The sequence below is a fragment of the Corvus moneduloides genome, chromosome 16 (genome assembly GCF_009650955.1).
Source record: "Corvus moneduloides isolate bCorMon1 chromosome 16, bCorMon1.pri, whole genome shotgun sequence".
Taxonomy (NCBI): Eukaryota; Metazoa; Chordata; class Aves; order Passeriformes; family Corvidae; genus Corvus; species Corvus moneduloides.
This window is the reverse complement of record NC_045491.1, coordinates 15,150,679-15,169,259: the sequence shown is the minus strand read 5'-3', so window position 1 is coordinate 15,169,259 and position 18,581 is coordinate 15,150,679. Positions and strand designations below refer to the sequence as shown.

The 18,581-nt window shown below is 59.4% G+C and overlaps 2 protein-coding genes across 7 annotated transcripts in view; one reads left to right on the top strand and one right to left on the bottom strand.

The window, feature by feature from the left end:
* Positions 1 to 3,066: 3,066 nt before the first annotated feature.
* Positions 3,067 to 11,342, bottom strand: UBALD1 (UBA like domain containing 1). The gene is made up of 3 exons (XM_032126195.1): positions 11,042 to 11,342; positions 5,229 to 5,288; positions 3,067 to 4,197 (listed from the first exon to the last, which is right to left on the bottom strand). The coding sequence occupies exons 1-3, from the start codon at positions 11,297 to 11,299 to the stop codon at positions 3,877 to 3,879; spliced, it is 639 nt and encodes a 212-aa protein (XP_031982086.1). The 5' UTR covers positions 11,300 to 11,342; the 3' UTR covers positions 3,067 to 3,876.
* A 5,144-nt stretch (positions 11,343 to 16,486) lies between these two features.
* The window catches only part of MGRN1 (mahogunin ring finger 1), a 50,081-nt gene continuing 47,986 nt past the window's right edge, over positions 16,487 to 18,581 (top strand). For all 6 annotated transcript variants that reach the window (XM_032125841.1, XM_032125840.1, XM_032125846.1 and 3 more), the window contains exon 1: positions 16,487 to 16,649. In XM_032125841.1, the coding sequence (XP_031981732.1) occupies positions 16,562 to 16,649 (88 nt within the window). In that variant the 5' untranslated portion in view covers positions 16,487 to 16,561. The remainder of the gene's footprint in view (positions 16,650 to 18,581) is intronic.

The following is an 18,581-nucleotide window of genomic DNA, read 5'->3' as shown; positions in this document are numbered from 1 at the left end:
ACATGTTGTGACCTTGGCTTTGAGCACAACCACAGAGCAAAGGGAAAAGGCAACAGTACTTTGCCAGGGTGATGAAGCTGAAGCTGGGACGCTTGTCCCCTTTGGACATCTTTCACTTCAGTTTGGGGGAACTCCATAGGCACCACTGTGGGCTGACCCGATGTGGCTGCTGCTGTGGGTCCCAGGGGCTGCCCAGGCTCTCCCCTCCTGGAGCAGGGTGGAAGGGCTGATTTCTCTCCTGGTCACAGCAGAGGTGTGGCAGGAGCTGTACCAGAGCACTCTCTGTGAGGTGCCCACTGGCAAGGTGCTGCAGGCTCCCAGGTGCCAGGCTCCTTTGCTTGGCAATGCCCCTTGGCTCCAGCATGGCTGGGGCTCTTCTCTCTCCCCAAAACCTCTGGGGCTGTTTTGTTTCAGAAGCTCTGGCTGGGAGCTTAGTCCTGAGGCCTTGCAGTGGTGGCCCAGAAAGCCCCACACAGGCTGGGCTGACTGCTGGAGCAGCACGAGTCCATAGGGACCCGTGTCAGCCACAGAGAGCTTGGTGGGCACTGACATCTGTGTCATGCCAGGCCACTGCCAGGTTGTGCCAGGTGAATGGCAGGGCCACACTCAGCCCATCTGAGTCCCCAGGCCACTGCAGCCCCCTTGTCCCTCTGCCTCATGCTCTGACATGGCTGGGGGAGATGTGGTCACTGTCCTCTGGGGCACCCCAGTGCTGGCCGTGCCCAGGGCCTGGCAGCAGTGCCGGGGGGTCTCCACAGCTATAAATCCACCCAGGTTTGGGACACAGCTTTGGTGGGGGCCTGCAGGAGCTGGCCATGCCCAGAGCAAATCTTTGGTGTCTGTTTTCAGCCAGCTCAGGGAGCTGGAGAACGTGGCTGCCCATCTGAAGAAGGTGCTGGGTGAGATAAAGCAGCTGCAGTATGTAGAAGGGGCCCAACTGCCCACGGTCTCAGGAGGTGCTGCTCAAAGGCCTGGGGGCTGCAACCCCACATCCCACTAGCCAGGGACACGCTGGGGTATCTCTCAGGATGTCCTCCCTAGCCACTCTCTGGGGCCACCCATAAACACACCTCCCTGCCTTGCCTGGGTTCTGCAGCCACCCTGGTTCACCCAGGGCCACATGTCCCCCCAGGGGCTGGGTTTTGGCAGGGAGGTGCTGGGCCAGCTGCAGGAGCAGTGTGCATGAGACTGCAGGAAGCTGTGGAGCAGCTGTGGGGTGACACCGAGGACACCCAGGTGAGCACAGTCCCCAGGCACAGCTCAGGAGCCACTTCTGCCACGGCTGGTGCCTGAACCAGGCTGGGTGCAGGCTTGCCTAGATTTGGCACATCCCCACTCAGAAGCAGCTCAGTGTGCCAGGATTTTGTGGCCAAGCCATGCTGGCGGAGCTGGGGACAAACAATGGTGGGTGGCTCCAAGGAAGCTGAGGGGAGGGCAAGGGGACATAGGGTGAAGCCTGCATGGGATGGTGAAGCTCCCAGGCATGAACAAGGTGCTGATGGAGCAGGGCTTGGGTGTTGTGAACAAGCACTGGCACTGGGGTGGTGGCAGGGCTGCGGTCTGCAGGTGATGACTGTCTCCCTGTACTAAGTGTTTCTGCTTCTCCCCCTTCAGCAATGCAGATGCCCCATCTCTGCTCCTGGCACACCACAGGGATGTGCTGCATCCCCAAGTACTCACGCAGGTGCCTGTCCTGAGTGTCCCCTGGGCCACTGGCCCTGCCACATGGGCAGTGCTGCTGCTGAGCACTCCCCAGAGAGCTGCTGGGGGTGTCATGCCCCACGCAAGACTGTCCTTGTGCATTGCAGGTGCAGGTGACAAAGCCAGGCTCCTGGGGGGCTGCTGCCAAGCTCACAGGTGTGTGGGCTGGCCAGGGGGCTGTGAAATGGCACGGGGGGCTGGGGAGGGGCAGGTGCACCAAGGCTGTGCTGCCTGGCCTTGGGGGACTGGTGGAATTGGGGTCACACTGCCCTGGCAGCCACTCACTGCAGTGCGGTAACACCACAGGCCATACAGATGCTCCCTCCTCTGTTGCCTCCTCTCCGCAGTCCGTGTGTTCCTGGGGACACACTGGGCATCCCCAGGGATTCAGCAGCCAGAGTCTGACACTTTTGGGCTGTGCCATATCCCCGTCAGCTCTCTGACCAGTCAGATGTCCAGGTCCCTGATCTGGCACTTGATTTTCCAATCCTATGGCTCCTGGTGGCCCTGGGACAGTCACAGGCAGGTTCCTCTCCTCACCACCCAGGTCTCCATGTGGCTTCACCTGTGATTCTCAGGCAGTTCTCTCTCTTCAAGGCTGGGGACAAATCCCTTCTCTGTGCTGCACCCCCACACCTCACAGACCATCCCCACCTCACAGACCATCCCCACTCCCAACAGGACTCCACACTGGCCTTGATGTACTCACCAGAGCTGGGACAAAAAGTGAACAGCCCTGGCTCACTCCAGGGCCCACCAGCTTGGCCCATTCCACCTCAGTGGGGCAGACTGAGGGTGGCAGCTCCAGCACAACTTCATGCAGCTCACAAGGGCCAGCCCCAGCTCCAGCCCTTGCTCCCAGACCCCGCCCAGGCTGTTCAAGAGGCACCCTGGGTGAAATCATCCCTCCTACAATGTTTATTTTAGCAGAGAGACTGAAATTAATTATTGACTGGGGAGCGCAGGGATGCAGGGGCACAGCATCACTGGAAAAGGGTCTGGCAGGGACAGCCAGCTCCAAGGAACCTGGGGAAGAGGGGACAGGAGCCAGGTCACAGCAAGGCACCCAGGACCTGTGGGTATCACAGGGGATCCTGAGGACTCAACACAGCCCTGCCCGGTGGGGTCTCACACCACAGCTGATGTGGCAGAGCTGGGCTGCTGGGGCTGAGCCCTGGATGCACCCGGCCAAAAGCAGCTGGCAGTCCCTGCATGGGTGGAACTGGGTGTTTGGAGAAGCTGGAGACGCAGCCAGCCCTCCTAGGATGCACTGAGCCACTGGGAGAGGGGATCCTGAAACACTCCAGGCTCAGGGCAGCTTTGCCCGCGTCCCGCTGCTGCTGCAAACGAAGCAAAGACACGAGGTTCAAAGCAGAAGAGCGTGTATTGCAAGCGGCTGCGGCGCATCCCGAGAGACTTCCAGCCGCCAGGAGAAAAGAACAGAGGGGTTAAAAACGATCCCAGTCTCTAGGGTTACACTGTGTCATGCAAAACAGCCCTGGGGCAAACCCCATCCTGCCAGTTTGAGGGGAGGGTGTGCTGGCCCAGCCGGACCACCAGTGCTCACCCCCTGCTCCCCATCTGGGGCTGGGCAAGGGGCCGGACGCCTCCCCAAGGCCCGGTATCCCCCAGCCCTGCTCACCAGCGAGGACGGTGTATGCGGGGTGGAGGCTGTGGTGGTGCAGGAACAGCCCTTGCTCTCTCCACCCCTTACAAAAAACAAGCCTTGTGGAGTGTCCACCCCCCACCCAGTCGATCGGGGCCAAGGGATGGGGGGAAACACTCAGGCAACAGCCCATTCTGCCTGGTGGGGTGGCCCAGGGGACCCTGAGGAAGGGACCTCCTCTGTAAATGTCACTGGCATGCAAACTCCGGTGTCCCAAGAGAGGAGGGGGTGCTCCCTCCCCAAGAGTCTGGCAGCGTCAGGGTCCCAGGCAGAGGCCGGCACCGGTCCCATGCAGCCTCCCGCTGTCTCTGGGGAGCTCCGTTCAGCTCAAGAACAAGTAAAAACTACTTCAAACCAAACCCATGCAAGGCAGCTATTTGCTCATGTGTCTCGGCGGCTGCCAGACGCCCTGGCAGCAGAGTTCCTCTCCTCTTTGGGGAGGGGGAGAGAAAATATATATATATATTTATATGCAGGGGTCCCCGCCGCGTCCGCTCTCCGCCGCGGCCTCATCTCTCTGCCTCCATGGTCACGTTGGCCTTCTGTTCTGCGCTGGCCTGCTGGGAGACGGCGGCTGGCCAGCCTGCAGGCTGGGCCGGCGCGGCTGGAGTCCACATGCTCTGCTGCTGCCCGGGCGGCGAAGCCGTGGGCCAGGCGGGGTTGAAGGCCCCGTGCTGGGGTAGCGGCGGGGCCGGGGGCGGTGGGGAGGTCGCCATGGAGGCCACGGGGCTACTGCTGTTGAAGCTTTCGGAAGCCTTGAGGCGGGAGAACATGGTGAGGGCGTCGGGGAAGTTGGGCGGCGTGGCCGGCGTGTTGGCGGGAGTGCACATCTGTGGGAAGGAGATATGGGGTCAGGGGAGTCCCCACCTTCTGCCTCCCACCAGGGTGTGGCATGAGACCCCTTTGCCCCCCCTGCTGTGGCATATGGAGCCCCCAGACCTGCACTCTGCTGACTATGCTGCCCACGAGCAGCTCTATGTAAGGGTCTGAAGGCTCATGCTGTGGTAAGAGCTCCTGGCAGACAGCCCAGACAGGACCCCCTGTACCCAGCCAAATCAGGGAACCTCTCTGCTCCACAACCCACTGTTGCCACCCTGGGCCTGCAGCTTCCTGGCTCTGTGGGCACAAGGCTCAGGCTCACCTCCCACCCCCCTGGACACTGGGCACGCTCTGGCCCTGCTGGACACTTGCTTTGCATACTCCAAATCCCCAGCTGTCCTGGAGAGTCAAACAAGGCCACAGCAGCCAGTAAATCCTTAAGACATATCTGCCCAAGCAGATTACGGGCTGACAGGCCATGAGAGTTAAGGGACCGAGTCTGGGGACAGCTGGAAGAGAGCAGAGGCAGGCAGCACCCATGTGTGGGTGTTTACACACTTCCAGACACTCTGCACTCCACACCAGAGCCACGCTCGGCAATGCTCCAGGAATTTGCTCGCTTCAGCGAGCACACAAGGACCTGCGTGTGTGGCTGCTGCAGGATGGGAAGCACCATGTATCTGTGAGTGTGTTTACACAGGTCAGTGCTTCAGGCTCCTCCAGGCTCTCTCTGCCAGGCTGGGGCTGGTGTGGACTACAGGCTATGCCCAAAACATCCTCCCTCAGACTATCCCTTTCGGAAGAGCAGCCCCAAACCATCTGCAGGGCTCTGCTGTCCCACTGCATAGGACAGGCTGTGCCACCAGCTGCTCTCCAGGAAAACCTTCCTTGGCAGGCAGCTCTGGCAGTGCCCAGCCAGACCTCCCTGCCTGCACTCCTGGAGTTAGGAAGCAGTTGGAGCTGGACATGAGCACCAGCCTGAAGCACCCGCCAGCTGGTGCTGTGCCCTGGGAGAGCATCAGGGAGCTGGGAAAGCACTTACCATCTGATGGTGGTGGCTGTAGGGGATGTTTGTTTCTTGGAAAAAAGCACTGAGAGCAGTCTGAAAGGGAAAAAAAAAAAGGGAAGATGATGTTATCACCAGCATGCAAACTGGGCACCCACCAGCATGCAGACTGGGCACCCACCTCATCCCTGCACACTACTAGACATCAAAGATGGTCAAGGCCCTGGGAGGCCTTGAGGGCACAGGTGCTCCCTGTCCCCAAGCAGGGACCTGCGCCTGCCATCTGCTCACACCAGGGCAGGTGGTAACCACGTGCCTTTGGGACCACCATTTTTGCAAGAAGCAGCTACTGCTGGGGCAGAGCCCAGCAGGTGTTTCACAATTCACAATGATGCTCTGCAACCACTGTGTGCTGGGAAACAAAGAAAACCAAACCCAACCCCAGAAGGAACCAGTTAAAGGCATGTCCTCAACAGGACACAATCACAGTCCCCATATTCCCACCAGGAGATCCCCAGGGCAGGGGCTGCAGCAGGTGCCCACCCCATATGCCAGAACATTTCCAACTCAGTTGCAGACAGAGCACAGTGATGACTGACATTGTTTTGTAGCTTCCAGTTAAAACCAGTAATAGTAAATACGTCACATGCCACAGGCATATGAGAGGACAAGAAGGGTTGCAGGTAGGGAAGGCCAGGGGAACAGGATGGTCAGGAGAGCAGACACCCAACTCAGGTCTGGAAGGAGCAGAGGCAGTAGGATGTTTGGGGGGGTGCACAGCACTGAGCTGATGCAGAAATGGTGAAAAGCTCTTTACTCAGAGGGTGGTGGGGCCCTGGCACAGGTTGCCCGGTGGCTGCCCCATCCTTGAAGTGTCCAAGGCCAGGTTTGATGGGGCTCGGAGCAACCTGGGATAGTGGAAGGTGTCCCTGCCCATGGCAGGGGGGGTAGAATGAGATGACCTGAAAGATCCCTCCCAACCCAAACCATTCTGTGATTCCATGGTGGTGACTCCTGTTCTGTGCCAGGCTTCAACTGAGTCAGGGCTAGAAAACAATGTTTTGATTCAGTTGCAGATGAGACTTGATGGAAATGTAAGAGAACTGATTTGGATTCAGTTCTGGTTGAAGGAAAAGCCCCCTTCAGTCCCATTCAGGCCTCTCCCCAGGGCCTGCAGGTCTCCACTCTGGGGTGTGAGGCGTGGGGCTGTGGCCAGGTGCTGCCACACTGCCTGAGACTTTGCTCCCTTCCTGAAAGCCAGGGATTTGGGTTACCCAAGCTGCTGGGGAAAAAAAGACGAAAAGGCCTGGAAAAAGCACAGGGAGGTTGTACCAAACCCTGCCCAGCTGCAGCAGCCACAGTCCTGCCACCACACACGCTCCTCATCCCAGTGTCCACATGCTCCTGTGTCATTCCCAGAGCCAGGATGAACGACAGCAAGTCAGCTCAGCTCACTGATCCAATGGGAAAACTAGTTTTGCCCCAAACATCCAGGCTGGCAGGCCCTGGGAAGGCAAAGGGGTTTATGGTTTCCTGGCTAAACAGCAGAACACTATTGGCACAACCAGGTGGCAGCCAGAGCAATGTCTGCAAACAATGATCCAGACCTGGGGGGGGAAGGGGGGGAAGCAATTCCTGCTGCAGAGTCTGGCAGCTCCCAGACCTCAGGGGGAGCGTGCAATAGCTGGGCTGGCAAGGCTCTTCCCTGCAATAGCTGCATTTAGTAACACAGCACCTGAACTCTGCACCCGGCCACGCTGCAAGCTCAGAGCCCTCAGCTCCTGCAGGCAGGATCCACCGGATCCCAGCAATGGCCATACAGCAGGAATAGGGTCTGTGGCCCTGGAGAGCGCTCTGAACAGGACAGCACATGGCTCTGAATTAAGGATATGCTTGACAGAGACACAGACACTTCTGAGGCAGTGACACCCCCTCATCACGCTACCCTTCGTCCCGGGTGAGGTCCGACGTCAACACCCGCAGGCCCTAATGCTGACAGATCGTGATAAGAGAGGGGTAACAGCAAATGGGAAACACAGGCAGAGGTGTGGGCACAGCCAGATACCATAAACTGATTAAATCTGCTCTGTGCTCTTGTTTTCCGAGTGGCCTCATATCTGGGACTGTGCCACTGGCAGACAGGGGCAAAGAAGGTCCCTGCTGTCCCCCAGAGCTTCCCACCAATCCCTGCCAGCGCTGGGATGAAAGCTGAGACTGGGCAGAGGAAGCACTCTGCCAGGGCAGGCCCCTCTGCCTAAAACAGTGTCTCCTCCCCTCTGTCTGCCCCTTTCCAGGCACGGCAGAAACAAACCCTGTGCCCAGCACAAAGCCCACGACCCACAGTCACCTCCCAAGGGACCTGCAGAGCCCCAGCCCGGCAAGCAAGGGGCCCGTGCTCCCCTTGGTGCCACGGGGGGCCAGGGACACACAGGTAACCAAAGCTGCTGATGCCACCTGGTCTCCAGACAGCGTCACAAGTGCCACGGTGACTGGTGCAACAGCAAAGCCAATTAAGGCTCCTCTGCTGGAGAAGGAGCCCGAGCCCAGCTCAGCTCTGACCCTGAACCGAAAGCCCCATTACCTGTGTCACCCTGGTGTGAGTGGGAGCAGGGCAGCCCCACCCCCACGGCCAGGCCACGCTCAGAGGTGACTGGGCCACTGTGCCCCCTCCCAGGATGCAAAACCAGGAGCTTCACAGGAGAGGGATCCCACAGGGACCCTGCCAGGGCGCCAAGAGGCACCTGTGATAATCCAGCCAGAGAGAGGGTGGCTGAAGGTGTCAGCCCTGTCAGCATGGGGCAGCAAGCAGCAGGGGCAGCCCTGAGGGCACCCTGTCCTTGAACCACCAAGGAAGGGGCTTCATGAAACATAAATACATAAAAGGAAGTGAAACCCAGCCATGGACACAGTGAGTGAAGCCAGACACCTGCTCCTCCCCTTGTTCCCCACACACAACCTCTCTACACTGAATGGAGGCTCTTAGCACCAGGAAAAGGAAGGAATGGGTGGGTTTTTTTAAAAGCAGTTTCTTCTTATCCTTCCCAAGCAGCCCCAAGGGCAATGAGCACATAAAGCCAAATAATGCCTTTCTACCTGAGAAGGAGCCTGATCCATTGCCCAGCCCCATGTGAGACTCTGCAAACTCTGAAATGTCTGCCTTGTAACCTGCTGGGTTCCAACCATGGAGGAGGGACCTGCTGCTCTCCCTGGCTTCTCCCAAAAAGCCAGGCCCTGGAAGCCAAGTGCCAGCCTTCACCCAGTGACACTCCAAGTTGTTTTCTTGGGCATGTAAACCTCCCCCTGGGATCAGCCATGGCACTGCTCCAGCTGCTGGAGGGCTGGGCTGGCAGTGCCATTTTGGCAGGCAGTGCCATTTCGGCTGGCACCCACGGCAGCCATCCGTGGAAGCATGGAAGGGCCCAGAGAGCTCCAAGAGCTGCAAACTAAACTGGGCACAACAGGAGAAAGCCTGCCCAGGGTCCCTAAGAAACAGGAGTGGAGTCACAGCGAGTGGGAGAGGCGATCCACACCCCACCCATGAACTGCCCTGCTCCCCAGGGATAGATGGGATGATAAAAAAAAAAAAGGCTCCCTAGTGAATCCCCTGAGTACAGGACAGACCCTGATCAGCTCACACCACATCCAAAGCTGACTGTATCCCAAATGTTTTCCTGACCTCCCGCCCTTCTCACTGTCCTGGATCATGTTCCTTCCACCCTGGAAAAACTCTTGAGTCTATCAGGACTGGAAAGACACACACAGAGCAAACCCTCTCTGCAGCCCCCACTTCATCTTCCTACACACAATGGCCCCTGAGCAGCCAGCCTCAAAGCAGTCCAAGCCCAGGGAAGTGGTCCCAAAACACCAGCATCCCAAAGCTGTCCGTGTTTTCACAGCAGCCTCCCTCTCCCTCCTGCCGGTGATGAACACAGCGGGGGCTGTCACAGGCAGCAAGTGGGACACTTGCCCACATAGGAAAGATCCTGGCCAGGGCAGACGGACGCCAGGAGTGCCCTGGCCAGGACAGAGGCACAGAACTGGGACAACCCAACTCCTCCTGTGTGTTACTGGGCCACTGAGCTAGCCTGGCTCCCCTATGCAGAACACCTCTCCCCGTGGTGGTCTTACAGGCAGAAGCCAGAATCCTCAGGTACAAGCAGGCTGATCCAATTCACACCGTGCCCCTGGAGCAGCGCTTTGACTCCAAGGAGACAGTTAATTTATGCTGCCTTCCCTCGTACTGAACTTGCCTGAACTCCCCCGATTTATACTCACTGAAGATGCAGACCAGCCAGCAAACGGCTGCTGCACTGGAATAACAAAAGCCTCGGGAGTATCCCAGAAAGGAGGTGAAAGCAGGCTGGAGTGGTCGGGAGGTGATCCCTCCCCAGCGTGGCTCCCAGAAGGAGCCGTGCCCAGCGGCCATTTTGCAAAGGGAATTATCTGACCGTTGCACCAAAAGTGAGTGGGAACATGGTAACGGCAGCGTTTGTTTACAGCCCAGCTTCCTCTGAGTCATGTGAGTGCCCAGCCGGCAGGAGACGGCTGTTTGTACTTGTGCAACTCGCCAAACGGTGGCAAAGTTCTGCAAAAAAGCCTTTTGAAAGACACGTTAAAACTTCTGTCATCCCTCCCCGGCTCTTTTGCGACACGCACGGAGGTGGTGGAAGAGGATCCCGCCTGTCCCAGAGGGCCACTGTCAGGCTGTGTTAGTAAACAAACGCCGGAGCACATTACACATGCAACACATCCCACGCCAGCGGCGCTCCCGTTCACCGGGCACGGCGGTGGGGATCGCGGGCCCGGCCTTCCGCACATCCCTGCGAGCCCAGCCCGCGCTCCCCGGCCACGCACGGCTCGCTCTGGGATCCTCCCGGCCTGTGATAGAGCATCTGGGAATGCTGTGCCCGCACGGCGATGGACGGCTCCCGTGCCGGGTCCATCCGGTCGCTGTTCCGTTACGGAACGAGCCCGGGACAACCCGGCCAGCAGCAACCGAGCCACCTGGGCGGGAGGAGAGGTGCTCCAGCCACGGGGGTGCACAAACGGAGCCTCCTGCTCCTCGGCCTGACTCAGACCCGCTCCCGCAGCACAGCACAACACAGATACTTCAATTACCGAGGTGCCATTAGCGTCAAATCCATCAGCTCCAGCCTAGGGAGCTGCAGAAGGAAAGGAAAAATCCTATTTAGAAAGCAATTTGCTGGCGATAGCCACCGCACTCCTCTTTGCTCCCTGCACTTCAGGTCCGGGGATCTCCGCAGGAGCTGAGCACCCTGAAAGGCACCGGGGAGCTCCCCCGGCACCCCCCGCCCCACGCGCGGCGTTAACCCCTGTCAATGTCACGGAGTATCCCACCCGCGAGCGAGAGGAAAAGGCGTCTGGAGCCAGAAAAGCCTTGACCTACAAAGTCTCCTCTCCCACGGCTGCCCGAGAACTCAAATACTCCGGGGCAGGGCCGTGGGAAAGGCTGCGCTGGGGTTTTCCAGCCCACGGCCACGCGAGAGGGCTGGGGCGGAGGCGGGGGGGGAACAGGAGGAGGGTTCGGCGGATTCGGCGCCCCCGGCCCGGCCGCGGTCCGGCGTGGGGCCACGGCGGGCTGCGGGCCCCTCTCTGCGCACCCCCCGCGCAACGTGGCCGCCCGATCCCCCGCCCCGCGTGGCGCCCACGCTCCCTCGGGCACCCCCGGGGGCCCGGCCCGCGCCCCGCCGCCGCCGCGCGTGGGCGGGCGGGGGGGCAGCGGCGTGTCCGCGGGGCCGGGCACCGATCCATGCTGCTCGAACCCCCCCCCCTCCGGATGCCCCCACGCGGGGACCCGCCCGGGGCCGGTACCGGGGCGGCGGCCTCACCTCGAACTGCCAGTGGGCCGCCTGCAGCAGCTGCTTGGCCTGGTCGGCGGCGCATCCGGCCGCCAGCACGAACTGGTTGATCATCACCTGGTGCTTAAGTTCGTCCATGGCCCCGGCCCCGGCCCCCGCCGCCCTCAGGGCGCCGCCAGCACGGCGGGGCCGGCGGCTCACGCCAATGTTTACCGGGCACTGACTCACGGCGCCCGCCCAGCCCCGCCCACGGCCGTCCGGGGCGGGGCGGTGCGGCCCGGCCCGCATGGCGCCACTGGGACTTGTAGTTCTCGCTCACCGCGCCGTCCCGCCGCCCTGCCCCCGCCCGGACCACAACTCCCAGCAGGCCGCGCTTTGTTTGCGGAGCTCTCGGCGCCCGTTGAGTGACGCCCGGGGCCGGCCAACCGCGGCCCGCGGCTCGGTAGTACCTGACCGTATATGGTCAACAACGGCGCGGCCCCCAATGGCAGCGCGGCGGGGGCGGGCAGCGCTCGGGGCGGGGCCGCGCGGGCACACGGGCGCGGGCGGTGTTTACAGTCGGCCGCGTGCGGTTTCCTGTTGACGTGAGGGAGCGGTGGGGCCGCGCCGGGCCGGGGCGAGCGGGACCAGGGCCGCGGCCGCGCTCCGGCACCGTGTAACCCCCGCAGGCCCTGCCGTGTGTTCCCCCCCAGCCTACGGGGGTTTGTTGGAGACCCCTTGGCTCGTAGCGGCTGCTCTGCTCCGCGGCCCTGGAGGAGGTGGAGCAGCAGCCCCTTGGCCCCCGCGCCCTTCATCACCGCTAATAAACCACGGGCGGGTTGCCCATTCCCTCCTGGTCCCGTTTTTCCCTCAGCCCCGGCGCGTCTGTGCGTTACTGAGGCGGCTGCCGGGAGCTAAATGGAGAGGCGGCAGCAACGGAAGGTTCTGGAAGGTGCCCGGGGGCTCCCGGCCCTGTGAAAGGCTCCTTTGAGAGCGCGGCGTTGCCACAGCAGATGAAAGCTCGCGGCCGGGCCCGGGAGAGCGGACAATGGTGTTGCTAAGGTTAAGCAGGCACGGACACGCGGTTGAGTGGCCAGGGGTAATAACACCAGGGAAAAGATGAAGGGAACTGCCGGCTCCAGCCGGCTCCACCTTTCCTGAGCGGTTCTGGGCTGTTTCCTGCAGTTTGGCGGGCTTTAGCCTGGCCACGAGTGGTTTGTTCACTAACACCTCTATCCCCGGCTGGCATTTTGCAGGTGTTTCCGTGCCGTGAGGATTAGGTGGCTGAAGCTCAAGCAGGTAATGCACTTGATCTGTGGGGTTTGCAGCCTCCACTGTGTGTACAGGAATTGCTCTGGTAGCTAGTTCAGAGCTAGTCACCATTTGCCACATGTTCTTTAGTAACCACTCAGGAGTTACACAACCATTCAGCCTCTCCAAACCTTGGAGAACTGGAGAATTTCAGGGCCAAGGGGTTTTCCTTCTCTTTAGCTATATGTCACTGCCTAAATCCAAGTGAGAGAGGAGCTTTACGTGGCAGTGGGACATATCAAGAGGTGACCGCTCATTTCTTACAAGGTCAAGACAACCCCCAGAGAGAAGTGGCAAAGGGAGATTTGTAGCCATCAAGGTGTAAATACAGCTGGAAAAACAAATCTCCTGAATGATTATTTTAAGCAGAAAGAGCCAGGCATGTTTAGAAACCTTGCAATTTGGTGTTTGGAGGGAGAAGGGTTGGGCCTGGCGCAGCAGGGCTTTCAGGAAGGGGTGTAAGCCCTTTGGAGCAGGGCAGTGTTTAGGGAGGCAAAGTTCATGGGCTCACCACTCCTTCTGGTGAGCTGTAACTCTGTGTTTTGTCTCCAGGGCTCCTGAACCTTGTTGTTCTACACGTACCTGACAAACACAGCCAGGGGCACTGGGAACAACTGAGACAAAGCAACTTGCTTCACTGGGTAATAAACCCCCAAGCAGCTGGACTTTGGATGAGCTGCTCTGGTGACCTGGAGCTTTGCAGGCAAACATATTTCCTTGTTTACACGGGTGTGCTGTAGCTGCCTCCCCAGCAGACATGTCCAAGGAGACTCCTGAAGGGCAGCTGGGGGTGGCTGGAGAAACGTGGCAGTGGGAGGGTGGGTGTCCCTCTGGCCCATCTGCCTCCTCCAGGCTGCAGCTCTGTGGAATCTTCTTCCCTGGGTTCAAAGGATCCCTCCTCTTTCCTGCTGCTCTTCTCGAGGTTGTGCTGGAGAATGGCTCCAGCATCATCTTTTCCTGGATGGGTTTTGCTGAGCTGGAAGGCAGTGCAGGAGCTGAGGTCTCCTCACCACCTCTGGGGCTCTGCAGGCTCTCCTGGTGAGAGAGGGACCCCAGGAAGGGTCACCACCCCAGGCTCTCCTGGTGGCAGGAGCCCTGGCCCAGTTTCACCCTGGTCCTTCCCAGTTTGACCACTCTCACCCCACACCATGATGGCACTCAGGGTCTCAGCTCCCCTGAACCTTATGGAAGTGTTTTCATCCCTTTCTCACAGAGGGCGTCCCATCTTCAGGGCTTTCCTCCCTCAGGTGCAAGCAGCCCCTGGGGCTGGCAGCACCAAAAATGGGGACAAAGACATCTCAGGGAACCCAGAGGTGAAGGTGCAAAACCTGCTCACGTGGCACCACCAGGGTTTGTGGGGCTGTTGCTACTTCTTGCAGCTGCCACAGTGCCCTGGACTGGGGGGGAGTGCTGCTCGCCAGCCCACGGGGCCCACCTGATGTGGGACCCTGGCGTGGGCTGGCAGGGCAGTCCTGCTCCCTGCCCCTGGCCATCCATTCTCCTTCCCCGTGCTGCTGGCAGTGGCCCCCGATAGGATGGAGGAGGCTGTGGTGCAATATCCTGCCTTTGTGTGGGCCAGTGCCTGCATCCCGCGGGCCGGGCTGGGGTGAAGGCGCTGCTGCCCTTCGGCTCCGCTTGCTCTGGGCCCTGGGATTTGGGGCGGAAGGGCTGATCCCGGTCCTGGCACACTGCTGCCATTGTCGTTGTCTGTCACACGCATCTCATGGAGCAGGGCCCTCCGGGAGAGATTCTCCAGCAAAAGCCCCTGCCCTCCCAGCTGGCAGCAACCCCCTTGGGGCCGACGGCTTCCTCTGAGTGCTCTGGAGAGCTGGGCGGCCCGGGAGGGACCTTCCCGCTGGTGGAGGTTTTGCACGAACAAAAGACCTCCTGCCGCAGCTTCCCGGGCAGAGCCAACACCCCGCGGCTGTGGGACCTGGCTCTTCCCTGCTTAACCCATGTGGCACCAAGCTCCCCTTGAGCGGCATGGGCAGCTGCTCAGGGAATGTGGGTTTGGAGCGAGATGATCTTTAAGGTCCCTTCCAACCCAAACCATTCTAAGATTCCATGATTCTGTCCCCAGAAAAGCTCAGGGAACAGCTCTGGAGCAGTCTGCTCTGGGTGCCTCTTTGAGCTGGGGAAGGGCAGGATGCTCTCGGTTCTCAGGATGTGGGAGGAAAGGGAGAGGGACCCTCATCTGCTGTCTGTATGCAAATTCCCCTCCTCGCCTGCCTCATGGTGCAAACACCGCTCTGCTTTGCCCCCAGGCTGTGGCCAGCTGGCCACCAGCTGGCAACCAGTTCTCAGGATGGCACAGGGAGATGGACCCACTGATCCTTGCTGTGCCCAGTCTGCTCCAGCGCTGAGCCCCAGATCGGCTGCTGGCCTGCAGAGTGAGGCCTTGGGGGTTGTGGATTCATCCTGCTCAGTTTGGGGCTGCTGGTGGCACACAAGCTGTTCACATCATCCCACAGCTGCCAGGGCAGTGCCCAGAGCTTGTTCCTATGGCTGTGCAGGCAGGGAGCACTGGACACACTCTGGGCCAGCACATGTGTCACTGTGATGGTCAGCAGACTCCATCCCTCCCTGTCCATGCAACTTCTGGTATGAGAAACCCTTGCACAGAGAGGCTGCTTGAGCAAGAGGCACCATCACTCCAGGTGCCAGCAGGATCCTGGGGGACACAGCAGAGAGTTCCAAGGCATGATTACTGCCAAGACACTGCCAGGCAGATCCTGGGGCTCCCCTGTGCCAGGTGCAGGGTACCTGACTCTTGTGGTTGGCTGGCAGGACTTACTGCTCGTTCCATGTTTTTTCCCTGTTGTCCTTCCCAGCCCTGCTGCACAAGAGGATGCAGAAGAGCAAGGTCTGGCCCTGCTCTGTCCTCACCCCCAGCATGCGTTCCCCAGCATCCCGTGCCTCTTACAGCCCCTCTGGCTGCACTGGTGTGGCCACAACAGCTGCAAAGATAATAACTGTCCGGAAGCACGTTTCCCCTCGGGATTGTTTGCTTATTCCCGCTGGGAGTGTTTTAGTTTGTGTTTACAGCCAGCAAATTCCACCCACTGCCTGCTATCACAGAATGCTCCCGTGTTGGCAGGCTCTGCTCCCTGCTCCATCCCATTTCCCTGAATCCCAGCCCTCTTCCCTGCTCCCAAGGCCAATTGAAGGGATTTCACATGTGCCACCTCAGCTCCTTCATGTCTCCCAGCGATTCCCAACTCCACTGCTGGGAATTTGGGTCCCCAGTACCTTTGCAGCATATGTGCAGGAAGGTACTTTCCATTACAGGGAGTGACTTTTCCCTGTTCCTCGGTGGCAGAGGGGACAGGGCTCGGTGTTGGGACATTGGTGGCTTTTTTGTGCCTCTTCTTCCACACCATCCTCCTGACTGTTGTATCCCACATGTGAGGCAGCCTGTGGCCATTCCCTGTTCTCATATCCAAACCTCAGACATCTCCATTTGCTTTCTTGTGTGGATTACCCCTGAGGGGAGGAACCCAGAAAGGAGATACCTTCCCCATGGGAGGCTGATCACCTCCTTTCCTGCTGGCTTTGAGTCTCAGCCAGTAGCAGGTCCCACCTCTGGGAACTGCCCTGAATAATTCTCCCTGGGCATCCCTGTGCACAATGTGTCCCTGGACAGCCCTGAGCGTCTGTGTGCAGGCTGTGTGTCTCTCTGGGAATCTCTCCTGTGCTTCCCTGTGCAAGATGTGTCCCTGGGAATGCCCCCTGCGCATCCCTTTGTAGAGCATGACCTTGGGCATTCTCCCTGTGCATCCCTGTGCAAGGTGTGTCCTTGGGCATCCATCCTCCCTCCCTGTACAGGACGTGTACTCGAGTATCCCCTCTGTGCATCCCTGGGTAAGCTCCCAAGGGCTTCTCCATCTAAGCTGTGCCCCCTAGTGATCTCCGTGTCCGGGTCCCTCCCCTACGGAGTGCCCCATGCCCATCCCTGGGCCCACTCCAGTACCCATCCTTGTTGCCATCCCTATTCCCATTCCCGTCCCCGTTCCCGCCTCAGCGCCTTCTGCCGGCGGACCTCACGCCGCGCCCCGGGGGACCACCATTGGTTGGTGCCGCCTCCCCCCCGCGCCGCTGTTGGTAGGCGCCGCCGCGGTGGCTGCCGGGAGCTGTAGTCCCGGGGCGGGTGGACTCGCTGTCCCGGCGTGCCTCGCGCCGCCGCCGTGGGTGCGGGTCCCGGTGCCGGTGCCGCCGCCGCCGCTCTGCGCCCCCGGGCCGCCCGCCCTGTCCGCGGCCGCCATGGGCTCCCTGCTCAGCCGGCGCATCGCGGGCGTGGAGGACATCGACATCCAAGCCAACTCGGCCTACCGCTACCCGCCCAAGTCCGGTGAGGGCCGCGGGGACGGGGGAGGGGGACAGGCCGTGCCGGGCCCGGTGCCACCCGGGCCGAGCGGGGAGGCCGGGGAAGGGGCTGCGGGAGTGCCTGTCACCGGCCCGGGCTGGCTCCGGCTCTGGCCGCGGCCCAGCCCGCCCGCGCTGGCGGAGAGGCCGTGAAGGGATGTCCGTGGGCACAGCTGTGGCACAGGGCCGTGGGGGTGTCTCCGTGCCCCGGATCCAGGGCTCAGCTGTCTCGCTGTCCGTGCCCGCCTGGCGCCGTCACCGCCCGTGATCCCGGGGGTCACTGAGGGTACACAAGGATCGCTCCCCACCATGGAAATGTGGTCTCAGCAAATTGTTGGTCACTGGCGAGTGCGGCTGGTGCTGCTGGTAAAGGGGAAGCGACGGCGGAGTTTGCGGGGGACAGGGAACAGAATTGGGTCTGGTTGAGTATAGAATGGCAAAATTCCCGCATGACAACCCTCTTTTTAACTCCTTAAAATGGCAGTGGTTCTCACCTAGGAGCTGTTGGGCTGACACAGCCTACCGGGTGTCTGTTTTCCAAAGGGAATTGTTCTGAAGGCTTAGAGATTTGTCGGTGCCACTTGTGTGCAGTTAGGATGAGCCCATGACTCACCTTGTCTTGGGCCGGCTTTTGAGTTTGGCCAGGTTTAACTTGTTTGAAGAGTTTTGCTTATTCTTCTCAGAAAACAAGTGGTCAGGGAAATTCAGGTACTTTTTTTCCCCCCCGCATTTTCTGTTTGCTTACACATTTTTCTAGGTTTTGGTTCTGCTAGGGCTTTTCCAGACAGGCTGAAGAATTTGCAGAGCAGCAGTTTGGGTCCCCTCACTCTCAGATACAAAGACTTTTTTGTATGTGAAGAGATTCAAGTCCTATGTGTGTCCATGACCTGCTGGCTGTGACATCCTCAGGGCTGTGTCATGGAGGGGGCCAGGACCCCTGTTCAGTTAGGAGGGGGTGCAGGATCATCTCAAATAGAGTCCTGTTATCATTACACCTTGTCTTGTTGCAGGTTGGCCTTCAGCAGGAATGGTGGTGTGGAGGAAGTGGAAGGGGGGAACCTGCCCAGAAAAATCCAAGAGCTGTGTTGGCTCTCTTAGAAAATATAACCTGCTTTTTTTAGAGGGTTGGGAGCTAGTTTTTTGGGCAGCTGGAAAAGGCAAGTGTCACAGCTTGGCTGCAGCATGACCTGCGTGTGACAGCATTTTAGATAAGGAGTGGATTAATTATAACCACCATATGCAATGGACATTAAACTTCTTTCAGATCATGATCCTGTTGTTCCTGTGCTGTTGAACTGGAAGTTAATGGTGTGTTGGGTTTTGGGCTTGTCAAGGTAATCCCATCACACACCTGAGGTTGGGTTTGTGTGTTACCGTGCTCCCTGGAAGGGGATCTGTTGAGCATAGTGCTACCAAAGTGTTCCATGTGTGATACCTCCCTTGTAAAACTGAACAGCCAATGCTTTCAAGCAGCTGGTTAAATAAAAATATTGCTATTTCCTACAAAGGCTCTGGATGCAATTAGAGGCTTGTTAATTAATTCTCTGTGGCATTTTCTTGTGCTCTTTCTGAAAGCTGGCATTAAGCCAGGGCTTTCTCTTCATCTTTGGGTTTATTTAACAAAGTTCCTCTTGACTTTGGGGAGAGAGAAGAGCTGTTCAAGCTCTAGGCAGAAGAAGAAGTGGTGGTTCAAAACCCAGAACAGTGAGGGCTGTTAGGATGGCAGCTCCCCTCCCTCCTTCAAGTGGAGCATGTTCAGAGAGACAAAGGTGTCCTTTGAGATCCTGCCATCTTCAGAGTGATTGTCTTGGAGACGGAACAGTTGGTACCAAACCTGACAGTGAAGATGACTGGAAGTGAGTTGAGTACCGTTTTGATTTCAAGAAGCAAGCTGGAAGTAGTACAAAATGTTCTTGGG

What these genes read in the sequence shown, in the direction of transcription:
- UBALD1 (XM_032126195.1), bottom strand. Translation starts at nt 11,299, where the DNA reads ATGCGGGCCGGGCCGCACCGCCCCGCCCCGGACGGCCGTGGGCGGGGC. An exon ending in CGGCCCACTGGCAGTTCGAG is followed by an intron (nt 5,289 to 11,041) that starts GTGAGGCCGCCG and finishes TTTCCCTTTCAG; the next exon opens with ACTGCTCTCAGTGCTTTTTT. An exon ending in ACAGCCACCACCATCAGATG is followed by an intron (nt 4,198 to 5,228) that starts GTAAGTGCTTTC and finishes TCCTTCCCACAG; the next exon opens with ATGTGCACTCCCGCCAACAC.